The sequence below is a fragment of the Gouania willdenowi genome, chromosome 19 (genome assembly GCF_900634775.1).
Source record: "Gouania willdenowi chromosome 19, fGouWil2.1, whole genome shotgun sequence".
In the NCBI taxonomy this organism is placed as follows: Eukaryota; Metazoa; Chordata; class Actinopteri; order Blenniiformes; family Gobiesocidae; genus Gouania; species Gouania willdenowi.
This window is the reverse complement of record NC_041062.1, coordinates 18,156,667-18,183,301: the sequence shown is the minus strand read 5'-3', so window position 1 is coordinate 18,183,301 and position 26,635 is coordinate 18,156,667. Positions and strand designations below refer to the sequence as shown.

General features: G+C 37.5%; 1 protein-coding gene across 2 annotated transcripts; it reads left to right on the top strand.

Moving 5' to 3' along the window:
- Positions 1–5,422: 5,422 nt before the first annotated feature.
- Positions 5,423–26,563, top strand: sap30bp (SAP30 binding protein). 2 transcript variants are annotated; one of them, XM_028476791.1, is made up of 10 exons: positions 5,423–5,646; positions 7,155–7,261; positions 9,414–9,458; positions 11,157–11,195; positions 18,776–18,865; positions 21,042–21,133; positions 22,924–23,036; positions 23,104–23,162; positions 25,831–25,921; positions 26,038–26,563. In XM_028476791.1, the coding sequence occupies exons 1-10, from the start codon at positions 5,553–5,555 to the stop codon at positions 26,214–26,216; spliced, it is 909 nt and encodes a 302-aa protein (XP_028332592.1). In that variant the 5' UTR covers positions 5,423–5,552; the 3' UTR covers positions 26,217–26,563. The 2 variants fall into 2 exon arrangements, with proteins under 2 accessions (XP_028332592.1, XP_028332591.1); XM_028476790.1 differs by having other exon boundaries at positions 26,035–26,563.
- Positions 26,564–26,635: the final 72 nt, after the last annotated feature.

Genomic DNA, 26,635 nt, shown 5'->3' with positions numbered 1-26,635 from the left:
TTTCTGTTGCTGTTTCTCTTGTAGGTATGTTTCTCTTCATGTTCATGGTGCCCTTAGTTAAGCCTATGTTCTGCTGCTGCAGCCACGACAAGAGGCCACGACAGCAGGTCTCCAGAAGAGTTCAACCCATCCAGCTTGACCTTGATGGAAGTAGATGAGGAAGAAACTCAGCTTTTTAAAGCAATCTCCTCCAACACTTGCCTTATTTAAGTTTGGCCATGGACTACAAATGTGAAATCTGACCCTTAATATCAATGGAAATATAAAGAAAGACCTTCTGGACTACCTGGAGTTGCAAGATCCATCTCAGCAAAAACTAAAACTTTAAGACACAGCTTCATCGACTTATAAGAAAAAACTATTTGTGCTTGGATGTCAAATGGAAACTTTTTCCTTCCAAAGAAGCTGTTCATCATTCTGTTGACATTTGAGAAGAACGTATAGGAACCAAAAAGAGAAACAATGTAATTCTAGAACTGGTGAAGTTACAGGGCCTCCTACTGGCCTGGTGGATACCTATGGTTTCTCAAAAACATGCAAAAAAAAAAAACAAAAACAAAAAAAAAACAACAAGAACTATTGTTCGTTTTTTGAAATGTTCAGGGTATATTCTTCAAATGCAAATGTTATACAACAGTACCACAGCAATATGTTATGCAAAGGAGTAAAGAGTACTGATATGTCCTACTCAAGTACTGTTACTTGATTAGAATTGTACTCATGTACAAGTACAAGTAAGACATACATAAAATACTCAAGTATCTTCATTTATTTTGGTAATAAATGTTGCCACAGTTCCCTTGCCAACAGTAAACATCTCGTGTATAAACTAAAAAAGGAAGAAAACAAATCTTGCACAATTGGAACTTAATTTCTTTTCCACCAACGCATCTGCATGATGACATGCATTCGATTGTTCTCTCGTCATTTTGCTTTTTGTAGTTCCACAATGTCCGTTGATCATTTTAAAACAAATAATAAAGATTTTGAAAAAAGTGTTAAATTTGGCAAAATTGCAGACTTCCTGTTGAATTCAGGTTATAGGTCCAAATTCCATTTTTGTTAGTCACAGTCCACTGCATACATCTATTGAATGCCAATTAGGTAGTTCAAACCAATGAAAAGTTACAAACTCTAGGTGGCGCTAACGAGTCCTGAAATTGCATTAAAAAACTAGATCTTTCACCAAACTATACTGTCCTGCCAAATTTCATTAAATTGCACCCATGGGAAGGGCCTCACAAATCCAAGTAAAGTGGTGCAAGTAGAAGTAGAAGAAGAAGAAGAAGAAGAAGAAGAAGAAGAAGAAGAAGAAGAAGAAGAAGAAGAAGAAGAAGAAGAAGAAGAAGAAGAAGAAGAAGAAGGATCCTTACGGGAACAATACAGGGCCTTCGCACAACTTCTGGTGCTCGGGCCCTAATAATTTACTCAGTAACGATTGGGTGTACAAATGTAACAAATTACTTTACTTTTTTTTTTTTTCCAATTGAGGGATATTAAGGGACATTGTTTCGCATTATACACATTACATACGGTCTTCAACTGACCGCTGCATCACATTTTACACTGACAACAGGCTAAAACCGGGGGGAGGGGGGCCCAGCAAAGGAGGAACAACGAAGCCGATAAAAGCCGGGGGGGAAGTGAACACATCTTCTTCTTTTCGTTCTGGAGCTCGTATAGGGGAAGGATGTCACTGAACTAGCGCCGAATAGTCTGCAATAAATAGGCAGTGGCTAACCGTACGGTTGCCGTATCAATATACTGGCATTCTATCTGTATGCAGCGCCCCTGCTAGTTTAGGTCACGTGACTAAGACTAAACCTAACCCTAAACCCAAAAATTGTTGCAATATTGGGTTATCCTAACCCTAACCCTAACCCAAACCCTAACACGCTACGTATGTCTACTTCGGTAACCGTACCAATACCACTGGGGGTTGTCCGTACGGCAATCGTACAAATAGACGACACTTTCTAATAAATAACAACTCTATTCTTTGACTCCAGTTCCATTAGAGTATTAGTGTAAGTCCTCCTCATGCATTAAAGAACTGGGTGGGTTTTCCAGCAGTTGACATGGTAGATCGCACAGGGACCAGAGTACATGTAAGAATTAACTCAACAAAACGTTTTTAAGTACAAGTAAAATGACTGATTTAGAAATATACTCAAAAAAGTTTAAGTACCCATAAAACCAACTTAATTACAGTCACATGAGTACTTGTAATCTGTTAAGTTCACCTCTGCTGATATGTGTGAATTCTTCCTTGTGTAAATAAAAGATGTCTGGTTTCCAAGCTCTGACAAAAACACGTCTAACCAGCAGAATTCTGGTAAACATTTAGGGTTTAAACATTACCCTGTAGCCCCGCCCACACAGAGCAAACCGCCCTGTGGTCTGCAAACTGAGATAGGGACAACATTGGTGTGTAATGTAGTGGCTGATGAAAGGGTCTCTGGTGGTGCTCATGGATCAGAACATTATCTGTTGTCTCCCAGCTTGACTCATTCAGCGTCTGTTTGGAGCCAGTGAGCCGTGAGGTGATCAGTGGTAGCTACAGGTCACATGGCTCAGCAAAGGTGAGGAATGTGTTTGTTCACAACAGTAACTAACATCAGCATTGTACTGAGTGTGAAGCTTACACGGGTATTTGGATTAAGTTTAAGGTTAAGTTGTCGGTCTTTTTGATTCAGATATAAATATAGAGCAAGGGTCCCAGGTAGCCCTCATGGACCATGTGAGGGGCCCTCAGGAGCTCGAGCCACCAATGAGCTCCATCTAAAATCTGATTTACTATCCAGGATTCAAACTCACAAAGATAAATACATATGACAGATGTATACGGTACTTAATAGAGTTAAATACTGCTGTTTTTTGTTGTTGCTTGTTTTAGCATTAAATTACCATTTTTAAACGTTTATTTTCACAAAACCATTGTGACCAATGTTTTTAATGTTGCAGATCTGGTGTATGGTCAGTGGGTATATTATTACATAATATGATGTAAGATGTATTTTTAAAGACAAGGTGGATTTTTGTAAATTATGACATCATTGTTACATTTTACAAATTTTACATGTTCCAATATTAGTTAAAAGTCATTTGCAAGTTTGATAATTTACTGTGAAATGTAATGAAAATGAAACAATTGCATGAATTAGGAGAAATAAAATGTTGCATGTTGAAACGTACACATTTCCTACCTAGCATAATTTATTATCTTACGCTCTAATTCAGTGTTTCCCAAACTTTATTGCCCCATGCACCCCTTAGCCTTTATTTCTTATGCAAAGTACCCCTTAGCTCATGTTATACATTATTTATTTGTGTCTGCAGGCTCGTCTGAACTTTTTCCTGTCTCTCGGCCAACATTAACCTTGAATTAAGGCCTTTTCATTCATTTATTTCTGATGTTTTGCTCTTTTAGAATTTGAACTTCACCTTTTGGTGTATTTTAAAGAGTTGTGCCACTAATTATTATTGATGAATAAGAATAATCTGTTTTCATGTAAAAAAAAAAAAAAAAAAAAAAGAAATCATTAAAAATGTTAAAAATTAAACTGACAAATGTTTCTGTGTATGTAGCTCCTGAGTACCTCCAAGGGGTACATGTACCACAGTTTGGGAACCACTGCTCTAATTATGGCAAAGTGAACGTTTAGAATTTTACAAGTGCTTTTCTAACTGGTCGCTCTTTGGAATATTCAGTACCTATGAAGTAGCTCACAGTTTCAGAAAGGTTGGTGAGACCCTGATATAGAGGCTGACTGTGCAATAGGACCGCATTGCACTTTTAAGGTTTGTTGTGTCTCCTCACAGCATGGCAGAACTTCCAAGGCCCACAGGGTCTCCCGAGAATTGGATGGAGTGGGTCCTGCACCGGGTGCACCAGGAGCCCTGGGCGTTCGGAGGGGCTGTGGTCATCGGTCTGTTCGTGCTGGGAACTCTGAGCCTGGCCCTTTTTGCTCTGCTGTATGGATGCTGCTGTGTGTCAGGAGAGCAGAAGAACAAAAAGACAAAAAGCGCCAAGAATAATGTGATTTAGACAGGGTTACTGGTTTGGTTGTTTTCCTCCTGCTTTTTCATTTTCTCTTTTGCAAACTAAACTAAAATTCAATCATTATCCTTGATATTTCATGATCATTTTAGTTTGGCTTGAAAGTAATTGTTTTGAATAATGCCTAAAGCTTTAAGGCACAATATAAAAAAATTGAATTATGTCGTGGACTATCATGTTAACTGAAAAATATTTTAAAATGTTAAAACCATTTTTTGTTTTGAGGCAAACGTTTCAAATAAGTCATGATTGTTATTGTACTCACGTTACTGTAATTGAGTTGCTTTTAAGGGTACTTGTACTTTTTTGAGTATTTCCAAATCAGTAATTTTACCTGTACTTAAGTACGTTTTTTTTTTAAAAAGTAAAGTAATTTGTTGCATCTCTACACCCAACCATTACTGAGTCATTTTTTCTTCTTTAAAATGATCAACTTACATTGTGAAACTACAAGAAATCAAATGACCAGACAACAATCAAATGCATCGCATCATAGCCGACCAATCAGATTAAATGAAATGCATGGCGCCAAAACAGCATCAATAGTTGGTTATTTTCTCAGTTTTAGAGTTCATAAATGTAGTTATACTGAGAGCCTCAGAATGTGTTTTATTTTGAATTGAAATAATTGATGTTATTTTGTTTAAAAAAAAAAGATTTGTACATTTTTGACAAACCTTTTATTTTATACAGATGCCTTTGTGGAAAATAAATTAAAGTTCCAGTGCAAGATTTGGTCTCTTCCTTTTTAAGTTTATAGATGAGATGTTTACTGTATGCAAAAGAACCGTGGCAATGATTTATTACCAAAAATAAACGTGAGGACCATTATTGATTGGTTGTTTTTGCTTATTCCTTCCAGGAAACTTTAAGTAAAAGAGCAATCACAGAATAGATATATTAGCTTAAATTTGATTTGTTTTTTTCGCCACATGCACAATTGGAGTCTATTTATTCCATATCTTTGGAGTGTTTTTGGGACGAATAAATATTGTGTATTATATTGCTAATTTCCAAGTAAAAAATGACCGTGTTTATTATCTAGTTCACTAATTACTTCAAATTTATCAGACAAAATAGCAACAAAAAAGACACCAAAATGTATCAAGAAATCAGCATTTTCTTGCTTTTTTAAGTTGTCACTAATTGAATGTGCCTTTTTCATTTCCGTCTGTATTTTGCTTTTATAATTTCTTCTTTTTTTCTATTTTTTTTAGAACTTTGTTGTGAATGTTTACTCCTTTAGCAAGTGTCAGACTGTGTTATTGTACCTGATTTAAAATGTATGTATTATTACTGCAAAGGGGGAGGAAGTGACTTCACGTCCCGTTTTTAGCCACTTCCGTCTGCGTGATTACGTATAATACGTCACCAAACGCGCCTCGACCAACGCTTCCAAAAGAACTCCCTTAGATTACGCGGTACAGACTTTGAAGACTCGGCACGCTAGACGTATTTACTCTGCGACGAAGCATTTACGCAAAAAGGTGTCATGGCGAGCGGTAAAAAAAGTGCTCTGTTGTCTTCTTTGGCTGATTATGGAGATGATTCAGAGCCGGACTCCGACTCCGAGCCAGAAGAATCTGGTACACAAATTATTTGTTTTCGTTTTTGTGCTGTAGTTCTAAATATTGCGTTGGTAGTTGGCTTTGTGTTGCAGCTCTAGCTAGTTTTTAGCTAACCGAGCTCGAAATCCATGTCTGGGGGTAAACGAAAATGACATGTTTTGAACATTTAGCTGACTTTGCCCACATTTAGCTCATTTTTCTTTCTTTTGAGGCAAATTCATGTAAAACACGTTCTATGTCATTGTTAAATGTGTAAACATGAACAATACATTACATCTAAATGTTAAATCTCTATGTAAAAGTTAAATCTGAGAGTTACATGTAAATCTAAATGTTAAACCGGTCGCCAAGTGTAAAGCTAGTGATCTGACCTGCCCACTTTGCATAATTTCTAAACATTTAGCTTTACACTTGGCGACCAACTTAACATTTTGATTTAGATTTTACCTTTAGATTAATTTTTTCATGTGTACATGTTTTTAACAATGATATAGAACGTTCTATTTTACATGAATTTCTGGCTCAAGTGAAAAAAATCTACTTTGTAACAGCAAAATACAATATACAATATAATAAATAAATAAGTTATGTACATACGGTTTTAAAATTAATTTCTGTCTTCATAATAAATACTTTAAAAAATCTGAAATCACTGGCGACTCAAGTCAGTCACCTTTATTATGCATGATAACAATCTCATCTATGCCTTCTTTAAATCTCTCAATCTTCGAAACAATATGAGAAACATCTCCTTCTTAAAATTAAAACAATAACAAAACACTCAAGGATTACAGACAGTAATTCATCATTAAATATACACTTCAATAAATAACCTTTTCAATTAAATCCACAGTTATTTGCTCTCTTTTAATATCTTTCTCTTGTTCTTTGGTCATTTTTCTCTTTCCTCGTGTGTGAGGAAAAACAGCATCTTTAATGATTCTGTCATGTGTGAGTACAATTACTGTGATAAAACATATTGGATTGAAAAAGCAACACTTCAGTTTTCAGAAGCTTGTGGGATTTCTCAGAAAGAGCAAATATTAGCAGAGTTACATCTTCTAAATGAACACAATGTGTTCAAGGTCCCTTGGAAACCCAGACAATTTCATTAATTTGTAAAATATCCCTGGACAAGACGTGAACCCGTACATATTGTCACCCTACATAACATCCTATTAACAGTCGTAATATTTTCATCAAAGCATCTCAGTAATGGAAAAGGCTTTTTTACGGACTATAATCAAACCATCTTTTATTATGATGTCTATCAGATCAGATGTATCAATCTATCTCAGCCATAGCAGCACAGTCATTCTTACACTTTTTGTGTTGTTATCGTGAACCTCATTGCACATTTGCATCTTTTTTTAAATCATATTCTTAATAGAGCACCATGTCAACATCATGCTGTCATTTTAGATTTGCATGAGCACAAATTCCTCTTCAAGATCAGCAGATTTGTATTTGATTAAAATATTGTGTTTTAGAAGTCTCTGGGTCTCTTGTCTCTTCTGTCTCTGCAGGACACAGTGGAAGTCTTGTTTACAAGTATGCAGACGATGAGCTGAATCGAACAGAACACATTGAGGACAAAGGCTCTGCAGATGAGGACGGCCAGGAGATCCAATCGGTCAGTATTCTAGTTTTAGCTGTCTCTCTCTCTCTTTATTTTCGATCGCATTCTTAAAATGTCGCCCTCTTTGTTGGAGAACACGTCACTATATTAATTTCAGGATCATATTTAGGAGTTGGATTCTGGAGTGTTTATCATGAGTGGAAATCCAGTTAAAACAGGTCTTTGGGCTGGACAAAGTTGAATAGATAACTGTGGCACATATAATTGAACTAGCAGATAATATACTCAATGGCCACGGTTCAGAATTAGTTATTCGGAATTAGTTATTCGGAATTAGTTATCGGAATTAGTTATTCGGAATTAAATAATTCGGAATTAAATAATTCGGAATTAAATAATTCGGAATTAGTTATTCCAAATTAAATCATTCGGAATTAAAGTGTTCTGCTTCGTGTTTACATGGAAATAGTAAATCAGAACTGAGATTCACATGGAAAACCGGTTTATTCGGCTTTTATTAATTCCGCTTTAGGTCTGGGGGTTGGAAAAGCTCTGATTGGACAGGGGGCGAACTTGACGTATTCACGTCTATCTGGAAAAACACACAAAGAACCTTTTTATTGACGGCTCCAACATAGAAGACCACACATAAGGACTGTTTGCACTTTTATTTTGATTGTAGTTTTTAAGCAACAGCTCAACAATAACACACTTTGATTCGCAGAATGGAAGGGAGGTAGGAACTGATCACCAGTGGGGCTGGGCGGTTTTGCATAAAAAAATCTCACATTTTTAAAAGAAAAAAATTGAGTTTCGATTCGATTTTTAATTATTTTTTTTTCAATGCACTAAAAATAACTGCAGATATATTGTCAAAAGTGCAACTTTATTGCTGTGATTGTCCTCGAGTTAAAATACACAGAACAATCCCCAAAAAATTTGAAAATGAGGCTCTGTCATTCAACAATTTAAGCTTTAACCCAGGTTTAAGCAAAAGTGCAACCTCGCCTTCACAGTAGCTTAAATTTTCTGATTAAGAAATCAGATAACTACATATTTTTAACATATAACATTACAATAAATAAAAAAAACTCTTCCCTTAGCATCTCAGCATGGTGCGAATAAAAAATTAAACATGCCTGTGGCACACACATAGCCTACTCAAAGGGTAAACAAAGAGGGGGCTGGCTCACATCGCGCTATGGTAACCCACGAGGAATGAACGCGAAAAAGTCCGAAAAAACTGTGGTGGGGAATTTTTTATTTATTTTTCTATTTAAAAAAATTTGCAAAATTAAAATTGTTTTTATTTACATATTCGATAAATTGATTAAATCAAGTTTTCGCCCAGCTCTAATCACCGGTAAATAAAGCCCAGTAAAACGCTGTAAAACAATAACCAGGAATAGTTGTTCAATATATAAATAGTTGCTCTACAACCAGTGCAATTATAAACTTGGTGATTTTACAGCCTGTGCAGCAGTACTGGGACCCATTTACTCCGTCTCCTGGTCTAGTATCACTCGTCCGATGAATCCTGTTCCGTTTGCCGATGTCCGTGTGTGTTTAATAAGTCCGTGTGAATGTCCTCATGTTTATGCTTCCATCTATCCACTCTTTTCATTATATCAATGTCTTTTAAGGCTCTTATTATATAAATAGTCTCAGCTGTAGTCCGGGCCGCCATCTTGGATTATGTCGTCACCAGCTCGTCATCGCGGCAAGTCGCGCATGCGCAGAACGACCGGAATTAACTTAAAGGGAAATTAAGTGTTTACAAGAAAGAGAAATTATTTAATTTGGCATTAAAATCAGAATACACCAGCCACATAATTCAGATTTAAGTTTAATTCAGAATTAAATTAATATTAGGATTTAAGTTTTTACAAGGTCATTTAAAAAAGGAATTCATATTTATTCTGCTTTAAAGAGGAATTAAAGCTTTCATGTAAACGTGGCCAATATAGCGCAAGTTATCAGGTTATCATTATTCTCTCCAACACGACTGTCTCCTTAGTCAATCCCCAATATGTGAAAAGCTCGGCCTCCATGACAGAGCTTTATAGCTGACCTTCTTTAGAGTTAAAGAAAGATGCGTGACAGGCATCACTTTGGCATCCTGTGCTGATTGATCACAACATATCCTGGTCTCTGTATGACCTCTGACCCCTCAACAATTAACCCCTCTGCATTTTTGTTTTCTTAGGAGTTGGAGGAATCTGACGAGGGGCGGGACGCAGATGATGTGGAGGTATTTGAACGCCCACCACGTGGGAGCTGATTATTCAGCAATGATTGATTTGTGACTAACCAACTCAAAGATTTGGGCTGTCACGTACGTTATCACGTACTAGGCCTGGACGATATATCAAGATTTCTATTTTGGTCGATATATATATATATAGATTCCTCCAGAGTTTTGGCACTGCCACAGCAAAAGCACAATGTTTCTAACATGACCTGGGCACCTCGAGCAGGTGGTGTTGGGCTGTAAAATTACAAACTCACTGTGTTGAGCCTCACAGAAGCTTCCATTGCACTTCAAAGCCTCCTTTTTTACACACATTTATTTATCTCTTACACAAGTGGTCGTACCTGTCTTAAAGGGGCCACGTAGTCTTTACAACATTAAATGAAGGGAGTGCTGAGTGTGCCCAAATAACTGCAACTTAGGCCTTTTTGAAACAAGTTGCTGCAGAAGTTACTGACAGTCCTTGATGAGATAACAAAGCCCAAAGTGGTACAACATTTAGACATTGTGCGGCTAGTTGTTTATTGAGTAATCGAAGTGTCTATGTGGCATTTTGCACCAAAATCCTTTATTTGATATTTATATCATGTATTGTATTGCCATTTTGAGATGAGACAGAGATATACATTTTTGTCGATATCCATTAACTTTGTATAGTAAATGTATAGTTGTATATTTGCATATGGAAATCCCAATTAGCTTTTGGCAAAAGCTATTTTAAGTGTTAATTTAACTTTCAAGAAACAGTATCTATTGTATGCTTTCTGAGACAAGTTTTATTTATTCCATCTTTTTGTAGTACTGGTGGTTAGAGTAATCTGTGTTTGTGGGTAAATAGTATTATGTCAAGGTTTAGGACCTTGTTAAGGCAGGCATACACTGAGTGATTTATGGCCCATTTTTGAGCCAAATTTTCACTCGTGCCTCTATTTTTGGGATCGGACTGAGTCTTGGCTAAATCGTGTGTCACGCATCGATTAGTATACATGGGGTCAAGAGAAGTGATTAACACCTCACGACCATAGACTGTAAAAAGAATGAACCGGACAACCTCCCCGGTGGAGTGAAGCTTTTATTTTTAGAGCTCCCCCTGCTGACTGGCTGCAGTATAGGTCATAAGCCCCGCCTCCTCAATGTTAGCGGATGGGATGTGGGTCTAACTGTAAAGTTGAAATACTTATCACATAATTTTTTAAAAATAAAATACATTAAAAGTGTTTGATTCAGCTGGTGTTCTGCGTATTGGCTCTGAGTCAAACTGTAGGGGGCTGCACTTGGTCTGATGTGTTCTTTTTGCTCGGCTGTTTCCTTCACATCTCTCTGTCCCTCCCCTCCTGATTTGAGGAGCAGCCTTTGATGTGTGCGTGATGTTGCTAGGTAACGAGGGGAACTCTCGTAAACACCAGCAGGGCTTAACCTGTGTTATGTTTACAATGTGGGCTCCACAGGAGACATAGTGACCTGGGCACTGCAGAGACTAACAAGACATTTTCACTTTCTTTGCTAGCATTCTTTGATGTAGCTATCATTGTATTTATTAAAGTGGAAACATTATTCTATTACCAGTAATTTGAAATGTAGGCGACTCTAACCAAACCAGGACCTTGCAGATTATGTAAATGTGGAATTGTCTTACATCAGGAAGACTAAAGTATCCCATGTGTTTCTTTCACTTTTCTTCCATCTTTTTTTTTCCAGGTCTCAGACACAGAAAAAAAAGATCCCAATGAGCTTGTTTGGTGAGTACATTTAAAGACACATCAGTAGGGCATTGAGTTTTCCATTTTGAGCTACCCCAAATTATGTTTCATTGTGTACATTTTTTTACGTTGTTGCTATTTTTGTTTTTATTTCAATTTAATGAGCTTTCCCTAATTTGACGTTAATTATTGACCTACTTAACGCTTCAAAATCATGGCATAAAATGCACGAGAGAGATTAATTAGGTAAAATTGTGTGAATTATTGTATTACAAAAAAAAGAAATATTGCAAGACAAAACAATACATGAAGAAAACACAAAACCATAGTAAAACAACAACAAATAACAGACAAGGTGCAGAACAGAAGCAGATTTGTTATATAATTAATATATACATATAAAACAAAGGGACGATGTGTGTGCATACAGATTTTCTTAAAGTGACGTTTGTCAATTTTTTACCCGGTAGTTATTAATGGTCAGGTGAGATGGAGAAATAAATGTAATGGTTATGGTAGGTTTGGTACTTATGTTTTAAATAGATAGTTTTTTATAACATTTGAGGAGCCAATAGGGTGCAGAAATTCTTATTAATAGTCACAGCCAAGCTAAAGTGTTTCCATGGGCCGCCAAGAGATGGCAGCGCATTCATGGAATCATTAATTTGTAGCTTATTGAAGAATTGCCGGGGGTTTTTTGCCATGGTTCTCTAAATCTGGTTGACAATGTGTGAAGTGTTACAAAAAAAATAAAAAAAATTTTAAGGTAAAAGCAAAAACTGAAACAAATGGTAAGTTTTTGACGTTATTGGTTCAGTAACACATGCTTATCATGGCTTGGTAAATATTCTTTAGCCACTGACCGACAGCATGGGTATGAAGGTCTAACAGGAAGCTTACAGTGGTTAGTCAGTAATGACTTAGCTCCATGGGTGTGCATGTTTAATCAGACAGGATGTAACAGATGCAGGGAGTGGCCTTTATACACCTCACTGTTGGACAATAAACTTAGTCAAGTTCCGCTTTTACTGTTTTGTTGGCACAGCCTGGAGCTAGATAAAGATTATTCATCTTAACACTCAACCTTCATGAAATGTCTTATTGGTGAGCGTCACAGGCTGTGATAAGGTTATGATCAAGTTTAGGGTTTCTTTTCGAAATATGTCTTGTTTTAATTACCGTATATGAAATAAATGAATTAAAGCAAAGATTAAGACAGACATGGACGATTGTGGAAGCAGATGTTATTCTATATGTTTAGATTATTTTTCTAATTTAAATCACGTTCATAAATGGGATCAAATGTTAAGTATTTTTCACTATTTCTTTTTTTTTTTTGACAAATTGACCACAAATGGGACATTTATAAGGAAAAGCCAGGTTTCAGACATTATTGTATTGCAATTTAAACTAATTAATGGTAATGACATGCGTTACTAATGGTGCCTTCATACATTTATTGTTGAATAATGCATTTTCTGAGGCGTCGGTGCTTCTCTTGTTTACAATATTAGGGATATTCAAACCAGAGCTCTAAAAATAATGTTTTATTCTGGCCTCAATGTCTTTAGCTTTGCAATGGATGTTACTGAGTAACAAAAGAAAACTGCACAGTCTTCTGCACATCACACAGGGATCATAATTCCACATGCATGGATGTTGGATGGCCTACACTACAACATGAATAACTGCACTAAACAAGCACAGGCGATATTTGAATGCAAAAAACCAAATCATATTTATCACTGGTCCTAAGATGTTCCCCCACCATGCATGCTGGGAAACTAAGACATCTTTTAAATGAGAGTTAAAGGAGCAGTCAAACTGTTACAGTTGAACAATTCCAGCTTAAAGCCTTAGAGTAGGGCTGGGCGATATATCGAATATACTCGATATATCGCAGCTTGTAGTCTGTGCGGTGTTGAAAATGACCATACCGTTAAACTCGCGGACTTTTTTTTTTTTTTTTTTTTTTTTGAAATGTCATCTTAATGACAACATGCACAATTGGGCCACTATTTGTTTTAAAATATTGTAGTGGCATTATGTACAAAAAGTGCACTTTAATTTTTGTGTTTTGAAATGCCATGTGAGTTGCATCCTGCACTAATGTCTTGTTTTGAATGTCTCTGTGACAATTTTGCACAGAACGTGCACTTTCTGTTGACAATTTTATGTTTGAGCCACTCACTGTTTAATAAATACAGTTATGTCAACTTTGACTTAGTTGTTGATATCCGCTTTTTTGCATGAAAGTTTAAAATTGGCATATATTAATGCAGTATGATCAAGAATGTTTTAATGTAGACATATAGAATCATCATACTGGTGTGATTTTGTGCATCAAAGTGTTAATTCAAGGGTAATGCAAAATATCGAGATATATATCGTGTATCGTGACATGGCCTAAAAATATCGCGGTATTTATAAAAGGCCATATCGCCCAGCCCTACCTTAGAGTGTAAATTTGAAATAGTTGTCCAAAGAAATCCCAAACAAATCCAAATTTCACATTGTACTGGTATCATAAGGTACTTATTTAGCAATGCTAAACATTGATTTAATCTTTCAATATTTAAAAAGGAAAGTGATTTAACCGGGGCCAATTATTTAAACCTTCTTAAACTTAGTTTTTTATTCATTTCAGCCAACACAGTACAGCAAACAATTGTTTTTCTACTACATAACCATTTTTAAATTGTAAACTTCAGGTAACAAAATCCCCCAAAAGAGACAAAAACCAAAAAGAAGCATAGTATAGGAATAAGTAAACAAACACAACAAGAACAACCAGGCAGGCACCCCAAGAGGGAAAACCAGAAAATATAACAATATAATGCATATCTACCGTATATTGGTAACTTATAATTTCCCCTATAGAGTCATCTATAAAGTTACATGGGTAAACAAAAATCCTGAGTACCAATGACAAATAATAAAAACAGTAGAAACAAAATGAGGTACATTATAAGTCTCATCCATCTAAAACACAGATATATGGTGCATAGTTTTTAGGAGTACAGGTACAGTACATGGTGTAAACACATGGTGTGGTAGAGGAGGCATTACCAAATGTAGCTAAAACATAGGCAGAGTGGGTCTCCATCTTGTAATTAAAACTTCTTTCTGGAATCTTTAATTAATAGGTATGTAATTTCCTCCAGTCATTAAAAAAAATAAATGCCATAATCAGGTGTAGCCTTTACGCTACACCTTTTTCCACCCCATTAGCTAGCTATAGCATGTCAGCTCTAAATCCTCTTCTTTTAGCATCATTCTTTCTTCTCTTTTGCTTTGCTGTCAGTATTAGGGATCGACCGATATGGATTTTTTTTTAGGGCCGATGCCGATATTTTTTTCCCATCAGCCTTAGCCAATGACCGATATAGACTGTCAATTTAGGAGCCGATACTACTTTTACTCCCTCAATTTACATCATAAAAATTACACAATGATGATAACAAATGGTACGAGTCTCAATTTTAAAAAAAGGACATTTTATTGAAATAAAAAACTCGTGATGTAGAATAAGAACTTCGAAAAATATTTTAAGAAATATTAAAAATAGGTTGATGTTAGAACCAGAACAAGTAAAAAATATTTCTGCTCTCTGTAAATAATACGGCAAACGCAGCAGCCCGCATCGGCCGATGCCGATACATGTAAAACAAAAAACTCAAAAAATTAGCCGATGTGTCACTAATCATTATTTAAAAAGGTTAAAACATATGATTGAGTAGTGTTCATTGTTGATCAGTGAGCCACTGCATCAGAGCATGACTCAAACTTTCTAGCTCTGTTAGCTGTTGACATTCCAGCAGCAGAGCTAGGCTCCAAATGTCACAGAACGTCTGGCAGGCAGCCTCGGTCAGACGACCCTTTGTCTGCTCACTGAAGGGATGGACATTGTCCTCGTGTGTCCAAAAGAGCCCCGGGGCACAAAGTGACTTTTTGCCTGTTTTTAGGAGGACACATGGTAATTAGGAACAGGCGAACTATCGTCTTTCTGTGCTGCTGTACGATATTATTCCTCTCACATGTAACTGGTTGTATTCATCACCCAGTCTGTAATTCATTCACGTTTCCTGTTTTTGTAGTGTATTTCAGTTTTTCAGATCAAAGTTTATCTTACAGGGCTGAGAAGTGACTGTGTGAGTCTCAGATTTGACTTTAGTGGATTAACAAGCTTCCACAAACCAAACGCCTGCAGATACAACATATTTAATTGTGCGTAGGAATACACGCATGTTTGCATCCTGTGTGTTTTGTACTTTCTCTAATGAAATACCAAAGTAGTGCCTCTGAGTCATTCCACTGTTTTTGTTGAGTTTTTGATTGTCAAAGGTTACAAAACCAAGGCAATGCCCGGCATTCGCTCTAACAGGAGAACAATTATCAGCTTCTTCAGAGCTGTATAGAAAAAGATGGTCGTTTCCCCTTTTCTTCCTCACTCTCAGATGTGAGAAGTGGATTAGCATATGGGGCAGTGATGACCTCAAATGATCTTAGAGTGGAAAACAAAAAGTCAAGCAAAGGGTGTTAACAGCTGGCAGAGGCTGCTGTGGCACTGACGCCAACATTTTAGCACTCCCCTAAAGAGGAGTCTGTCACAGATTAAACCTGAGCTTCATAAACCAGAGAGTTATGAAAGTGAGCATGCAGGTACAATTTGTTTATTATTTAATTTCGAGCTAGGCAACAAAACAAACACAAAAAGGTTGTCATTATTATGACACCTGTCATTAGCATGAATAAGGTCTCATTAAGGCTGTCATTAAATGCCATTCGTTACCTTAACCTCACTAGATCCCTCCACCTAACCCAAAAATGTCAACATAGCTCCAAAGGCGTCATAATTTAGTGAACAGCAAATCATGACATTCTTCATGACATATTATTCATGCTAATGACAGATAATGACAGTGTAATATCAGCCTTATGTTTAAAACTTCAAGTAAAATGTTATTGTACATTTTGTGCAAATTAAGTCTGTATCTGATTATTAAAAATAACACAAATATAAAAGCCTGGAATGGAGTGGGATGAAGTAAAACTTATTTGAACCCACCCCAGGGTCAAAAAAAATGACATTTGAGAAAAAAAAAAAAACAACATAAATACAGTTGAACAAGAATACACATTGTTATTTACCAAAATTATACCAGGTAATTTATTTTATTGCATAATTGTGACCATCACCAGCCCTCCCTAAGGAAGGGTAAGAAATACTTTATTATAGAGAGGACATAAAATGAGAGGGCAGTGTTACACCTAGGTGGGAGGGGAAGGGAACAGGGAAGAGGGAGTCGGGGTAGGTAGGAATGGAAAGGGCTGAGAAGGTGACTGCTTTAAAGTGAGAGTGAGATGTGATGTTATAGTTGTGTATATTGTGCTTATTGTGTTGTGAAATCCGTTCAGCCAGTCTGGTGACAAGTGTGGAGCTCAAGTACAATGGTGGTGTCCGTGACTAGAGAGAAGGAGTGAGTGGTTATACCTCAAACTGGTATTTGGACTCAACGTATTTAAGGTTAAGCCCAGTACAAGTTTATCCCACAGCCCGAGACATGCCAGTTCTCATTTACAATGACGACTTTGGCCGGAGGAGTGAGATCTAGCCTAAATTATAAATAGTTAAACCTCACTCTGTATTGTGACCAGACACTTTGTTTATACAGAGATTTAAAGCAGTAAAGGTTTTGACTTTGCCTGTGTTCCACAGACAGACACTGAAAAACTCCTCCTGGTGCTTTTAGCTCGAGGAACATTAAAGATCCTAAATTCTCGCAGACTGTAGGACTGCTGTGTTTTTTTATGGTACAATCATTTACCGTAATGTCCTCCACGGTTTAGAATGGTTTAAAGCAGCGGTTCACAAACTTTCCACAGTCAAAAATAAATAATATATTGCAGTGTTTTTCACCCATGTGGGATCACCTGAAATTCAAATGGAGTCCCCTGGAATCTCCAATCATTTTGAATTGTTTGATAAAAACGATGCTGATTAAAAATGTATTTAATTTTCAAATTACAACAATACACACTCAAAACGATCTTAAACAACTGTATTCTGTACTTTCACTTTCTCAAATAATCTAGTTCAAATAAAATGAAGTATAAAAATATCTGAGCTGGCACATCTTGTCACTTTGTGTACCACTCGTCTATTTATATTCTAGTTTTTAGTTTTTATTTATGTACCCCCTGTGGCAATTTGCGTACCCCACTCTGAAACCTAGGGTTTAAAGTTTTAAATTGATTGTTGGAATAAATGTGTAGGGGGAATACTGGAAACTGGCCTAGAATGCATCCTTCAATAAGCTCCAAATTCTAGACCCTGCAGGGTTCTCACCTGGAAGTTTTCACAGTGTAGGGGGAATGCGAGTGTTGTAGGGGGGTCCGGGCGCATCCCCCCCCCCAGAACATTTTGAAATGTATAATCCTCTGATGGCCAAATTTTGTGAAGTAAAGCTGAAGCGTGCGTTTGTTGTTGTCTCACTGTAAAGCCAAAAGTTATTTGTTGACAGTTACTCATGCTTGGTATAGATTCTCCACAAATAAATACTGTATACTACTATAGACAAGACATAACATTTTATTCAAATGACTGGTCGAAGACGCGCATTTCAAATTTAAAATGGGTAATATTTGGTACCCGCAGTAATGTATGTGTTTCTCTGTTATGCACATTACAAATAGAGTTTAAATGACACGGGCAGGCCTGGAAGTCCACTTGTGCAACAATTATTACGACTGTACCGATTTAAAAAAAAAAAATAAAAAAAAAGGAAAAAAACAACAGAAAAGCTGGTTGAAACACACCGTAGGGGGAACCCTGCTCTGGGTTGGATAGAGGAACCTCATCAAATCACGATAATATAAATAATAGAGCAGTTTTGAGAATACAGAAGTCTTCTACTAAATCTGTAGACACATAAATGATGATGCAAGTAATTGGTTTGTATTTTAAAAAATTTAAAATATGCCGTAGTTGTACTTGAGTCAGTGCCAGAGAAGTTAGACAAACCAATCAAAAAACAATCTTCTCAAGTCCAGTCAAGTTCTTACTTGTTAGCTTGTGTCATAGTGTCGGCTAACATGAGCACCTCTGCAAATGTAGCTTCTTCCTAGATTTATAGTTACGGAGCAACTAAGTTCTTTGTCTGTCGGAGATACAGTGACACTGAAAAATAGCAGTGAATGGGCACAGAGAGGTGGATATGTGGAAAGGTACGGGGTGGTGGGGGATGATGGAACACTCCCCTCACATAAGCCTGACAGCAGCCACTCCCTGCCTGGAAAGTCCAATCTTCGTACCACAAACCACTTTACGATCCACCAGCACAGACTTGGGAGGACAATAATAAACACAAACATTTTTAGGAATCCTCCCCCGTTTTTTTATATACATACCAACATTTGTTACTCTAGCTAAATCCAAATGTACGCCCCACCATTCCCATATATCAGGCCTGTCAGCTGGTGCACATTCTGATGCTCACTGGGAGCAGTTGTTTCCCTCCGTACCTGTAAAGACACGCACTGGTGCGAAAAGGGAAAGCCAATGAGGCGGAACTGTACAAGACTTAAATTATGTTTATGTTTCCCCTCCTTTCTCCAGCTCTGTTCTCGGAGAAGGTTAGGAACATGTCACCAGACCAGATCAGGATCCCTTCTGAGCCTTCTGGACGCTGCTCCAGCCAACTGCAGGTACACACTGTGTAACACATCAGATTTTAGCCCACACACCCAACAAGTAGAGCAGAACTTTCTATCCCCAACCACTGTTTCTAACGTTCCCATTTGTGCAAGCAGTATTCATAGTCGCATGTTCACAAGCTAATGACGCTAATCAGATCTAAGGGGTAACTTTGCTGTTGAGGGGCAGCAATGTTGTGAAACGCTTTGCTAGATAGTTGGTAAATTCTTCTAATTAAGTGATAAAACTCTGACACTACAACATCATAAGCAGAAACATTCGCTTTCACTATCAATCCAACCCACTCCAACTAAGTTTATATTTAACATTTATTCCAAAATGGCACATAAATTAAATCATTGATTTATAGCGGTGATTCCAAATCTTTTTTGTTTCGTGTACCTCTTTTACATTTTTGTCAAATCATGTGTACCCCCTCTTCATAATTTAATATGCTTTTTCATATGTGTAAAAGCATGGTCTCCTTTAACATTGGTTCCTAAAGCTTAAAGCTGATTATCTGGAGGATGAAAAGAGAGAAAATTTAAAAGCGAACGTCTCAATGTCCCTCCTTAATAGCTCCACTTCCTCCCCCTGCTTCTGCCAATCTACCTGAAGCCGCGCCTCCACCTTTGTGCATAGCGGAGCATAACAAAGTCGCATCAGGTCGTGATGAAGTTTTATACGTTGGCAATCGTGGAATGGGTAACTGGAGTTTTGGCGCGCTCCTCCATGATGCTATGCTGCTCAGAGTGATACCTGTTTGCTGTTGTGATGCGCAGCCTTTTCCGTGCACAGTTAATGCACATGCATTCACTTTGATTGACAGTCTCTGCTACAGGAAGTCGAAGCCTATTCGCTATTTGTATAGGGGTCTATAGGACGAAGGCGGGACTTGTTTACATTGATGTACATGAATGAATACCGGCAGTAGACCATCGTAAAAGACCAGTTAGGCATTTTTTCGCATTTCAAAAGAATGATACATAAACGTAGATTTCTCACAAACTCTAGATATCAGCTTTAATCTACAAATTCACAACAAAGAGTTGAATTTAAAGTGGAATTTCTTTTTTTAAATACCATGCAACCTTTATGTGAAAATTCACTAGTAAGTAAATATGGTCCCCTTTTTAAAATGTAGCTAATTATTGTCTCCTATTGTCAGAAGTGGCCTCTACAGCATAAAATAGTCCTGTTTCAATAAATTACAAGTAAATATAATATTTTATTGGGCAATAGTACTGTTAGTCTGGTGTGAATTTAAAAAAAAATTGCCTAAAAAGGAACTATGAACTTTTTTCCCTGATTATTTTTAAATTAATTGTTAAATCTTTCCAAGTACCCCCTGCAATGTGCTTCGGTATCCTTGTTTGGGAAGCACTGAATTATATGAACAAATATTCTTATCCTCCTCACGTCAATCACATGTTCAAACCCTAACTAATGGCCACTTCAGACCAGAGAACAGTCATATAACAGCTGACTTTCTATAGCTTCATTATCAACAGAACAACATGGATAATTAGGGCTGAGCGATATCAACCTAAACTCACATATTGATATTTTTTCTCAATATGGAGATAAACAATATAAATCGTTGGTTTTGAAGTTAGATTATTTGCCTGAACATTTGTTTAATACATCTTACTTTTGCTTGATATAGAGCAGCATTCCAACATTTCAGAATGAGAATAGTCTTAATGTACAGCATTAAAATGGAAGCGTATAATGTCACGTTTTTCAAAGGAACTAAGCTTCCTCTAAGCAGCGTCTTAGGGACTGTGCAAAAGACCTGCACGAGGTTATTGGAGCTTCATAAAAGGTGCTCTGCCAACTTAAAACAATAGAGAAAAACACCTTTTGGCAAAATGAGAAGAAGTGCACTTTAGAATTGTCCTGTCAGCAGAAATGCAAATATTGTTGTCTATTCATTAAACATAAGCCTTCATGAATCACTGCAGATGACACATCTGGCAGCTCCCTGTGGGCGAGTAGAACCTAGTTGTTAAATATTTCGCCAAGGTACCAAGAAGTTCTAGAACAATAGCTTCATTTACACCAAGTCCGACTCTAGAGTCGACTGAAACTCACTATAAATAGTAAATACAAAGTGTTGATGTTTAAAGCACTGGCGTGGCTTTGTAGAGGTTTGTGTCCTTAATCGAGCTGCTTGTTTTCCAATAGGAAAAGATCAGCAAGCTGTACGAGAGGAAGCTCCATGGAGACTTTGATACAAACACTCACATCCAGCAAAAGAAAGAATTCAGAAACCCAAGGTATGCACTACACAACTACACATACACATGTACTTAACACTCCTATTATCCTCAAATATTATATTATACACATGTTACCCTCGGGGTCGATTTGACCCCAGGGATATTTGTCTTTAGAAAATGATTTTCAGGAAATTATTGATCAAGTTTTTGTTTCAGGCACTATTTTATTTATTTAAATCTTCTCAACATTAATAACCACAAGAGTATGAACCCTATTGGTTGTGGTGATCATGTGACCTTTCAATTTTAGTGTATTTTCTAATTTAAATATCAGTTTTAGTTTGGCTGATGTGAGTACTACACAGAGGTGTAAAAACACTGATATGTACTACTCAAGTAGAAGAACTGTTACTGGATTGAATTTGTACTCAAGTACAAATACCAAGTACAAGTAAGTCATACATAAAATACTCAAGTAAAGGTAACTAGTTACTTTCACCCGTTTTTTTGGTAATAAATTGTTGCCATGTTTCCCTTGCATACCGTAAATATCTGATGTATAAATGAAGAGACCAAATCTGGCACAATTGGAACTTAATTTATTTCCACAAAGGCATTTGTGTAAAATAAAAGGTTTGTAAAAATGTAATTTTTTAAATAAAATAACGCCAATAAATCCAATTCAAAATTTTACATTTCTACATTTATGAACTCTAAAAACTGAGAAAATAACCTCCATTCAATGTTGTTTTGGTGCGGTGCATTATGTTTAATCTTCACAATGTCTGTTGATCATTTTAAAACAAAAATTAATAATTTACTCAGTAATGGTTGGGTGTAGAAATGTAATGAATGACTTTACTTAGTTTAAAACGTACTTAAGTACAAATAAAATTACTGATTTAGAAATATACTCAAAAGTACAAGTACCCATGAAAGCAACTCAATTACAGTAACTTGAGTACTTGTAATCAGCTACTTTCACCTCTGGTAGTAGGTCACACATGCACACATTCATGCCCTTGGTGTGTGAAAGTTCTCATGAGACTATTGCCCAACCCATTTCATCAATCGACTTAAAAGTATCAACTGTGTACCTGCAGGTGGGGGGATGTGAGGTCACACACACTGAAAAGTTTTACACGGCAAAACAGTTAAGGTCAAATGACCCCAGGAACACCAATGCATGTAATGTGTGTTCAGCACATTGAAAAAACATCATCATGCTTAATCAATTACCCATCAAATTAGGAAAAGTTAAGGCTCAAACATACTTGGGCGTACACCCTCAAATCGTCCACCGGACTCCTTGCAAAGATCAGATCAAAGATCGCATAGTTGGTGTCACACAAAAACTGCTCGTCTCTGTATCGACCCACATTAAATGTAACACCGACCTGCATTTCACCCTCCTGGTAAAACGGAGCAGTAGAGATGAACACGAGCTTAGAGGAGAGACTGGCAGACGAGCTACAACAGTAGCAACACCTTTAAAACACATCCCTGGAGAACAAGGACTACAGAGAAGTGCTAATAATGATGGGACATGTAGGAATTTAAACTGAAACTACTATGCGGCGGTGTGCCCAAGTATGTAAGGTCTGAGGAGAGCGGACAGTCCGTCCGAGTATGTTTGAGCCTTTATGAAATATGAAGCAAAAAATAATATTAGTCAACTATTATTTTTGAGTGATAAACATTTAAATGGGGTCAAATTGACCCCAAGGATAATAGGAGGGTTAAAGATCTGTTACACAGACCCATGCATAGACCCATTTTATGCACTATTAATCTTTAAAACAGCACTTCTGCCTCTTCCTTAGTAGATTTTCTTGGTTTTCTTCCAGTATTTACGAAAAACTCATTCAGTTTTGTGGCATAGACGAACTGGGAACAAATTACCCCAAAGATATGTTTGATCCCCATGGATGGTCAGAAGACTCGTACTATGAAGCTCTCGGTAAGCTCCTGTCACTTCATATTCTCCTGTTTAGACCTCGACTTCATTATCGTGTTTTGTGTTGCAGCCAAAGCTCAGAAGGTGGAGATGGACAAACTGGAGAAAGCCAAGAAGGAGCGCACCAAGGTGAGGCCCGGAAAGGTAGAGACATTTCTTCTATGTTTGCGTCAAGGGCAAGTCGCTACCAGCTGCCCATCATTTCTACTTCATAATCTTCTCCAGACTCCTGGAAGTCTCTTGTGCCAAGTTGAGCTCTACTAACCCAACCCAGCCCAGGCCCCACCCTGCACCTCTGCTTCTGTAGTCAGTGTTTAAACTGCCTCTGGGGGCCGACTGCATGTCAGTGCTGGGCCCCAGTGGTTGAGTGATGACTGTCATATGCTTGTGTGGTTAGAAAACAGTGATACACACTGCCAGCAGTGCAGCATCATTCCTGTTGCACAAAGACTTGCATGAACATGCACCCACAAGCAGGTATTCTCAGTGAAACATCCCCAATGGTATGTAGGCTACGCCAGAGCCTCAAAGCTATAAGAAATGCTTTTATGCAAGTTTCAAAATAGGTTCATATTTATTTATTTCAAATCCATCAGATGTATGTAAGAAATGTAATACTTTAACATAGGCATGGGCGATAAAACGATAATGATATATAACGCAATAGAGATGTAAATAACACCAATGGAAAATGAATGTGTTCGATAATATCACTGAGCTCTATTAGAATAAACCCGATTTGATTTGATTGAGCATTTATTTAATTTCTATTTATACATTGAACAGTTTATCTTTTAATTCAGGTGTTTTACTTTTTCCTCCCATAGTTTTGTTGACCTCTTTTTAAAAGATAAAGATTACATTTAAAGTAAAAGTATTTTTTAATTTGGCTTTTTTTCTTCAGGTCCTTATTTTTAATAGGTAAAAAAAAAATCAATAATTATGATATCGACTGATATGAAACACTTACTGTATATTGTGATACATTTTTCAGGTATATCGCCCAGCCCTACTTTACCAAGTTTAGTTGCTTTGGGCTGAATATCAAGGTCGTGAATTGCCTCATGTGTCTGGTCCACAATGTCATGGGTAAAGGGTTTGTAGTATAAGATGGGAACAGTTCAAGCTTTTGGTATTACACTGAGGCTGCTGGTAAGAGTGGGATGTTATCTTTTCTGCATCAATGCATCTCCCTTAATTTTCAGAAGTGCAAATGTTTTAAAGTTAAGCTTTTTGTTACCTGATATTTTTTTCTATTGTGAAGTACAGTGGCCGTAAATGCTCACAACACAAAACGCAACAGAAAACAAAAGTGCACACAAATACAAACCCCACAACACGAAAGCAGTTCGGTTAAAAAGCCACAATCTACGTGCTTTCATGTTGTGTTGTGAGCTTTTGTGTTGTATGGTGGGGTTTGTATTTGTGTGCGCTTTCGTTTTGCCGTTCGTCCTTCTGCGTTCTGTTGTGAGCTCTCAGGGCTTGTTGTGTTGTGTTGAGGGGTTCTTCATTTTGTGTTGTGTTGCGAGCTTTTACGGCCACCGTATTGAAGCACTTTGTGATGCTTTTGGTGTATGAAAAGTACTACGGGCCATATTCTCCGGTCTGGACTTTTTTACGCGCCTGCAGTTATGCGCCTCTCTCCTGTGCGTATTTTCCCGCTCCAGGCTCCCGACACGCCCTGGTGCCGCGGGGCACACTGCGCTCCTGTGTTTGACGTGCGTTTGTTTCCCCGTGCGCTGATCTGATGTTGATATTAACAGTTTATTAATAAAAGCAGGCTTACCATTCAAACATAAAACAAAAAGGAAAAATAGGTTTTATTTGTCGGTTTCAGGTCAGGCTCTGATATAAATACCTAACATCTGTCAGACCTGTAGGTTTCACTTTTGCTTTGTTGGGTTCTGGTCAAAGTTTGAATAAGGTTCATATCATAAATGGTCTGTGTTTAAAAGCAAATCGTCACCACAAAATGCCAAAACTAAACTAAAACTAAAACATTCTCTGTTTTGTTTTTCTGTCTTTTTCTTTGGTCAACTAATCGCTACGTGTGCCATAGCCTTGGTCGACAAACCATTTCCTTGGTTGACTACAGCCCTAGAACGCCCACATTTCAGGGCCACTACACCCAGAGTGAGTAACTGGGTCGAAGGCACGCAGTGACTGACTTAAGTACAGGGGGAGAATAGCGCACAGCCAAAAATGGCGCCGCTGCGCACCTTTACTGAATACGGACCTACTTGACTCATTAGTGTGTTGAAACATATTTGAGGTGTTAATAATCATGTAAAGGCCCAGCAGCGGGCTTTGTGCAATATTTGTTTGAACCAGTTTAGACTTGCGTGTAAAAATTCCAGCAAGTTTTGCTGCACTTGCCTGACTATTGTTTTTAATTTTCAACATGCTATTACTTTTACCAATTACCTTTTTCTTTCCTCTGTCACAGTTTTATGATGCAACGGTTTGAGTAAACAAGTGCTGAGATTTGGTGCAATAAAAAATATATACTGTATATGACAGGGGTGCCCAATCCTGGTCCTCAAGGGTCACTATCCAGCATGTTTTAGATGTATCCCTCTTCCAGCACACCTGATTGAAATGACCAGGATCATTATCAGGCTTCTGCAGAGCTTGATGATGAGTTCATCATTTGAATCAGGTGTGTTGGAAGAGGGAAACATCTAAAACATGCTCGATATAGGGCTCTTGAGGACTAGGATTGGGCACCCCTGGTATACGAGAATTATGTTTTAATGTTTCATGCCAAAAGCTGCCAATGTGCTTTTGTATCTTTCAGATCGAGTTTGTGACGGGGACTAAGAAAGGGACCAACCCCACCAATACAGCCTCCACCACCAGCAGTACCACCACCACCACGTCCGCCACAGGTAATCACCATCCAAATTAGATCTCTAAAGGAAAACAGAACTCATTGCATAGAGGTTGATATTGATGATTTCGTCCCGCTTTTATCGCCACTTTCTGTTCTGTCTCTCACCAGCAGAAGCACAGAAGAGAAAAAGTAAGTGGGACTCAGCGATTCCTGTGACGCTCGCACAGCCCACCGTCATCACGACCACCGCCACCCTGCCAGCAGTCGTCTCCGTCACCACGACAGCCAGCGGCACTAAGACCACGGTCATTTCTGCAGTGGGCACCATCCTCAAGAAGGCCAAACAATGAGCGCGCTAAATCCAAAACATTCATAGAAGTGAACGATCAATGATGATTTTAGGAGCCAGCCCCTCATACTTTAACTGTAAATCTGATGCCTGCAGACTGAAACCACAAGTATTTAATACTGAGCAACGCTGTTAGTGTAAGGCGTAGTGAAAAGTAGAAAAGGACCTGTTCCACACAAAATATATTTTCTAACTGAACGTTCAGGTGCGTTGCTCAACACGAGTGTAAATGTTTTTTAACAGTTTCTGTTCTCTGGCATCATGAGAGGCTTTTCTTTCATGCTATTACACACTTGTACATATGTATTGATTAATCATTGAATAAATGATTCTAATGTTGCCTTTTCAGTTTGTGTCTTGTGTTTAATTATGTTCCTTTGTGGCATTTGTCTGTTCAGGAATGATTGATAATAACAATGT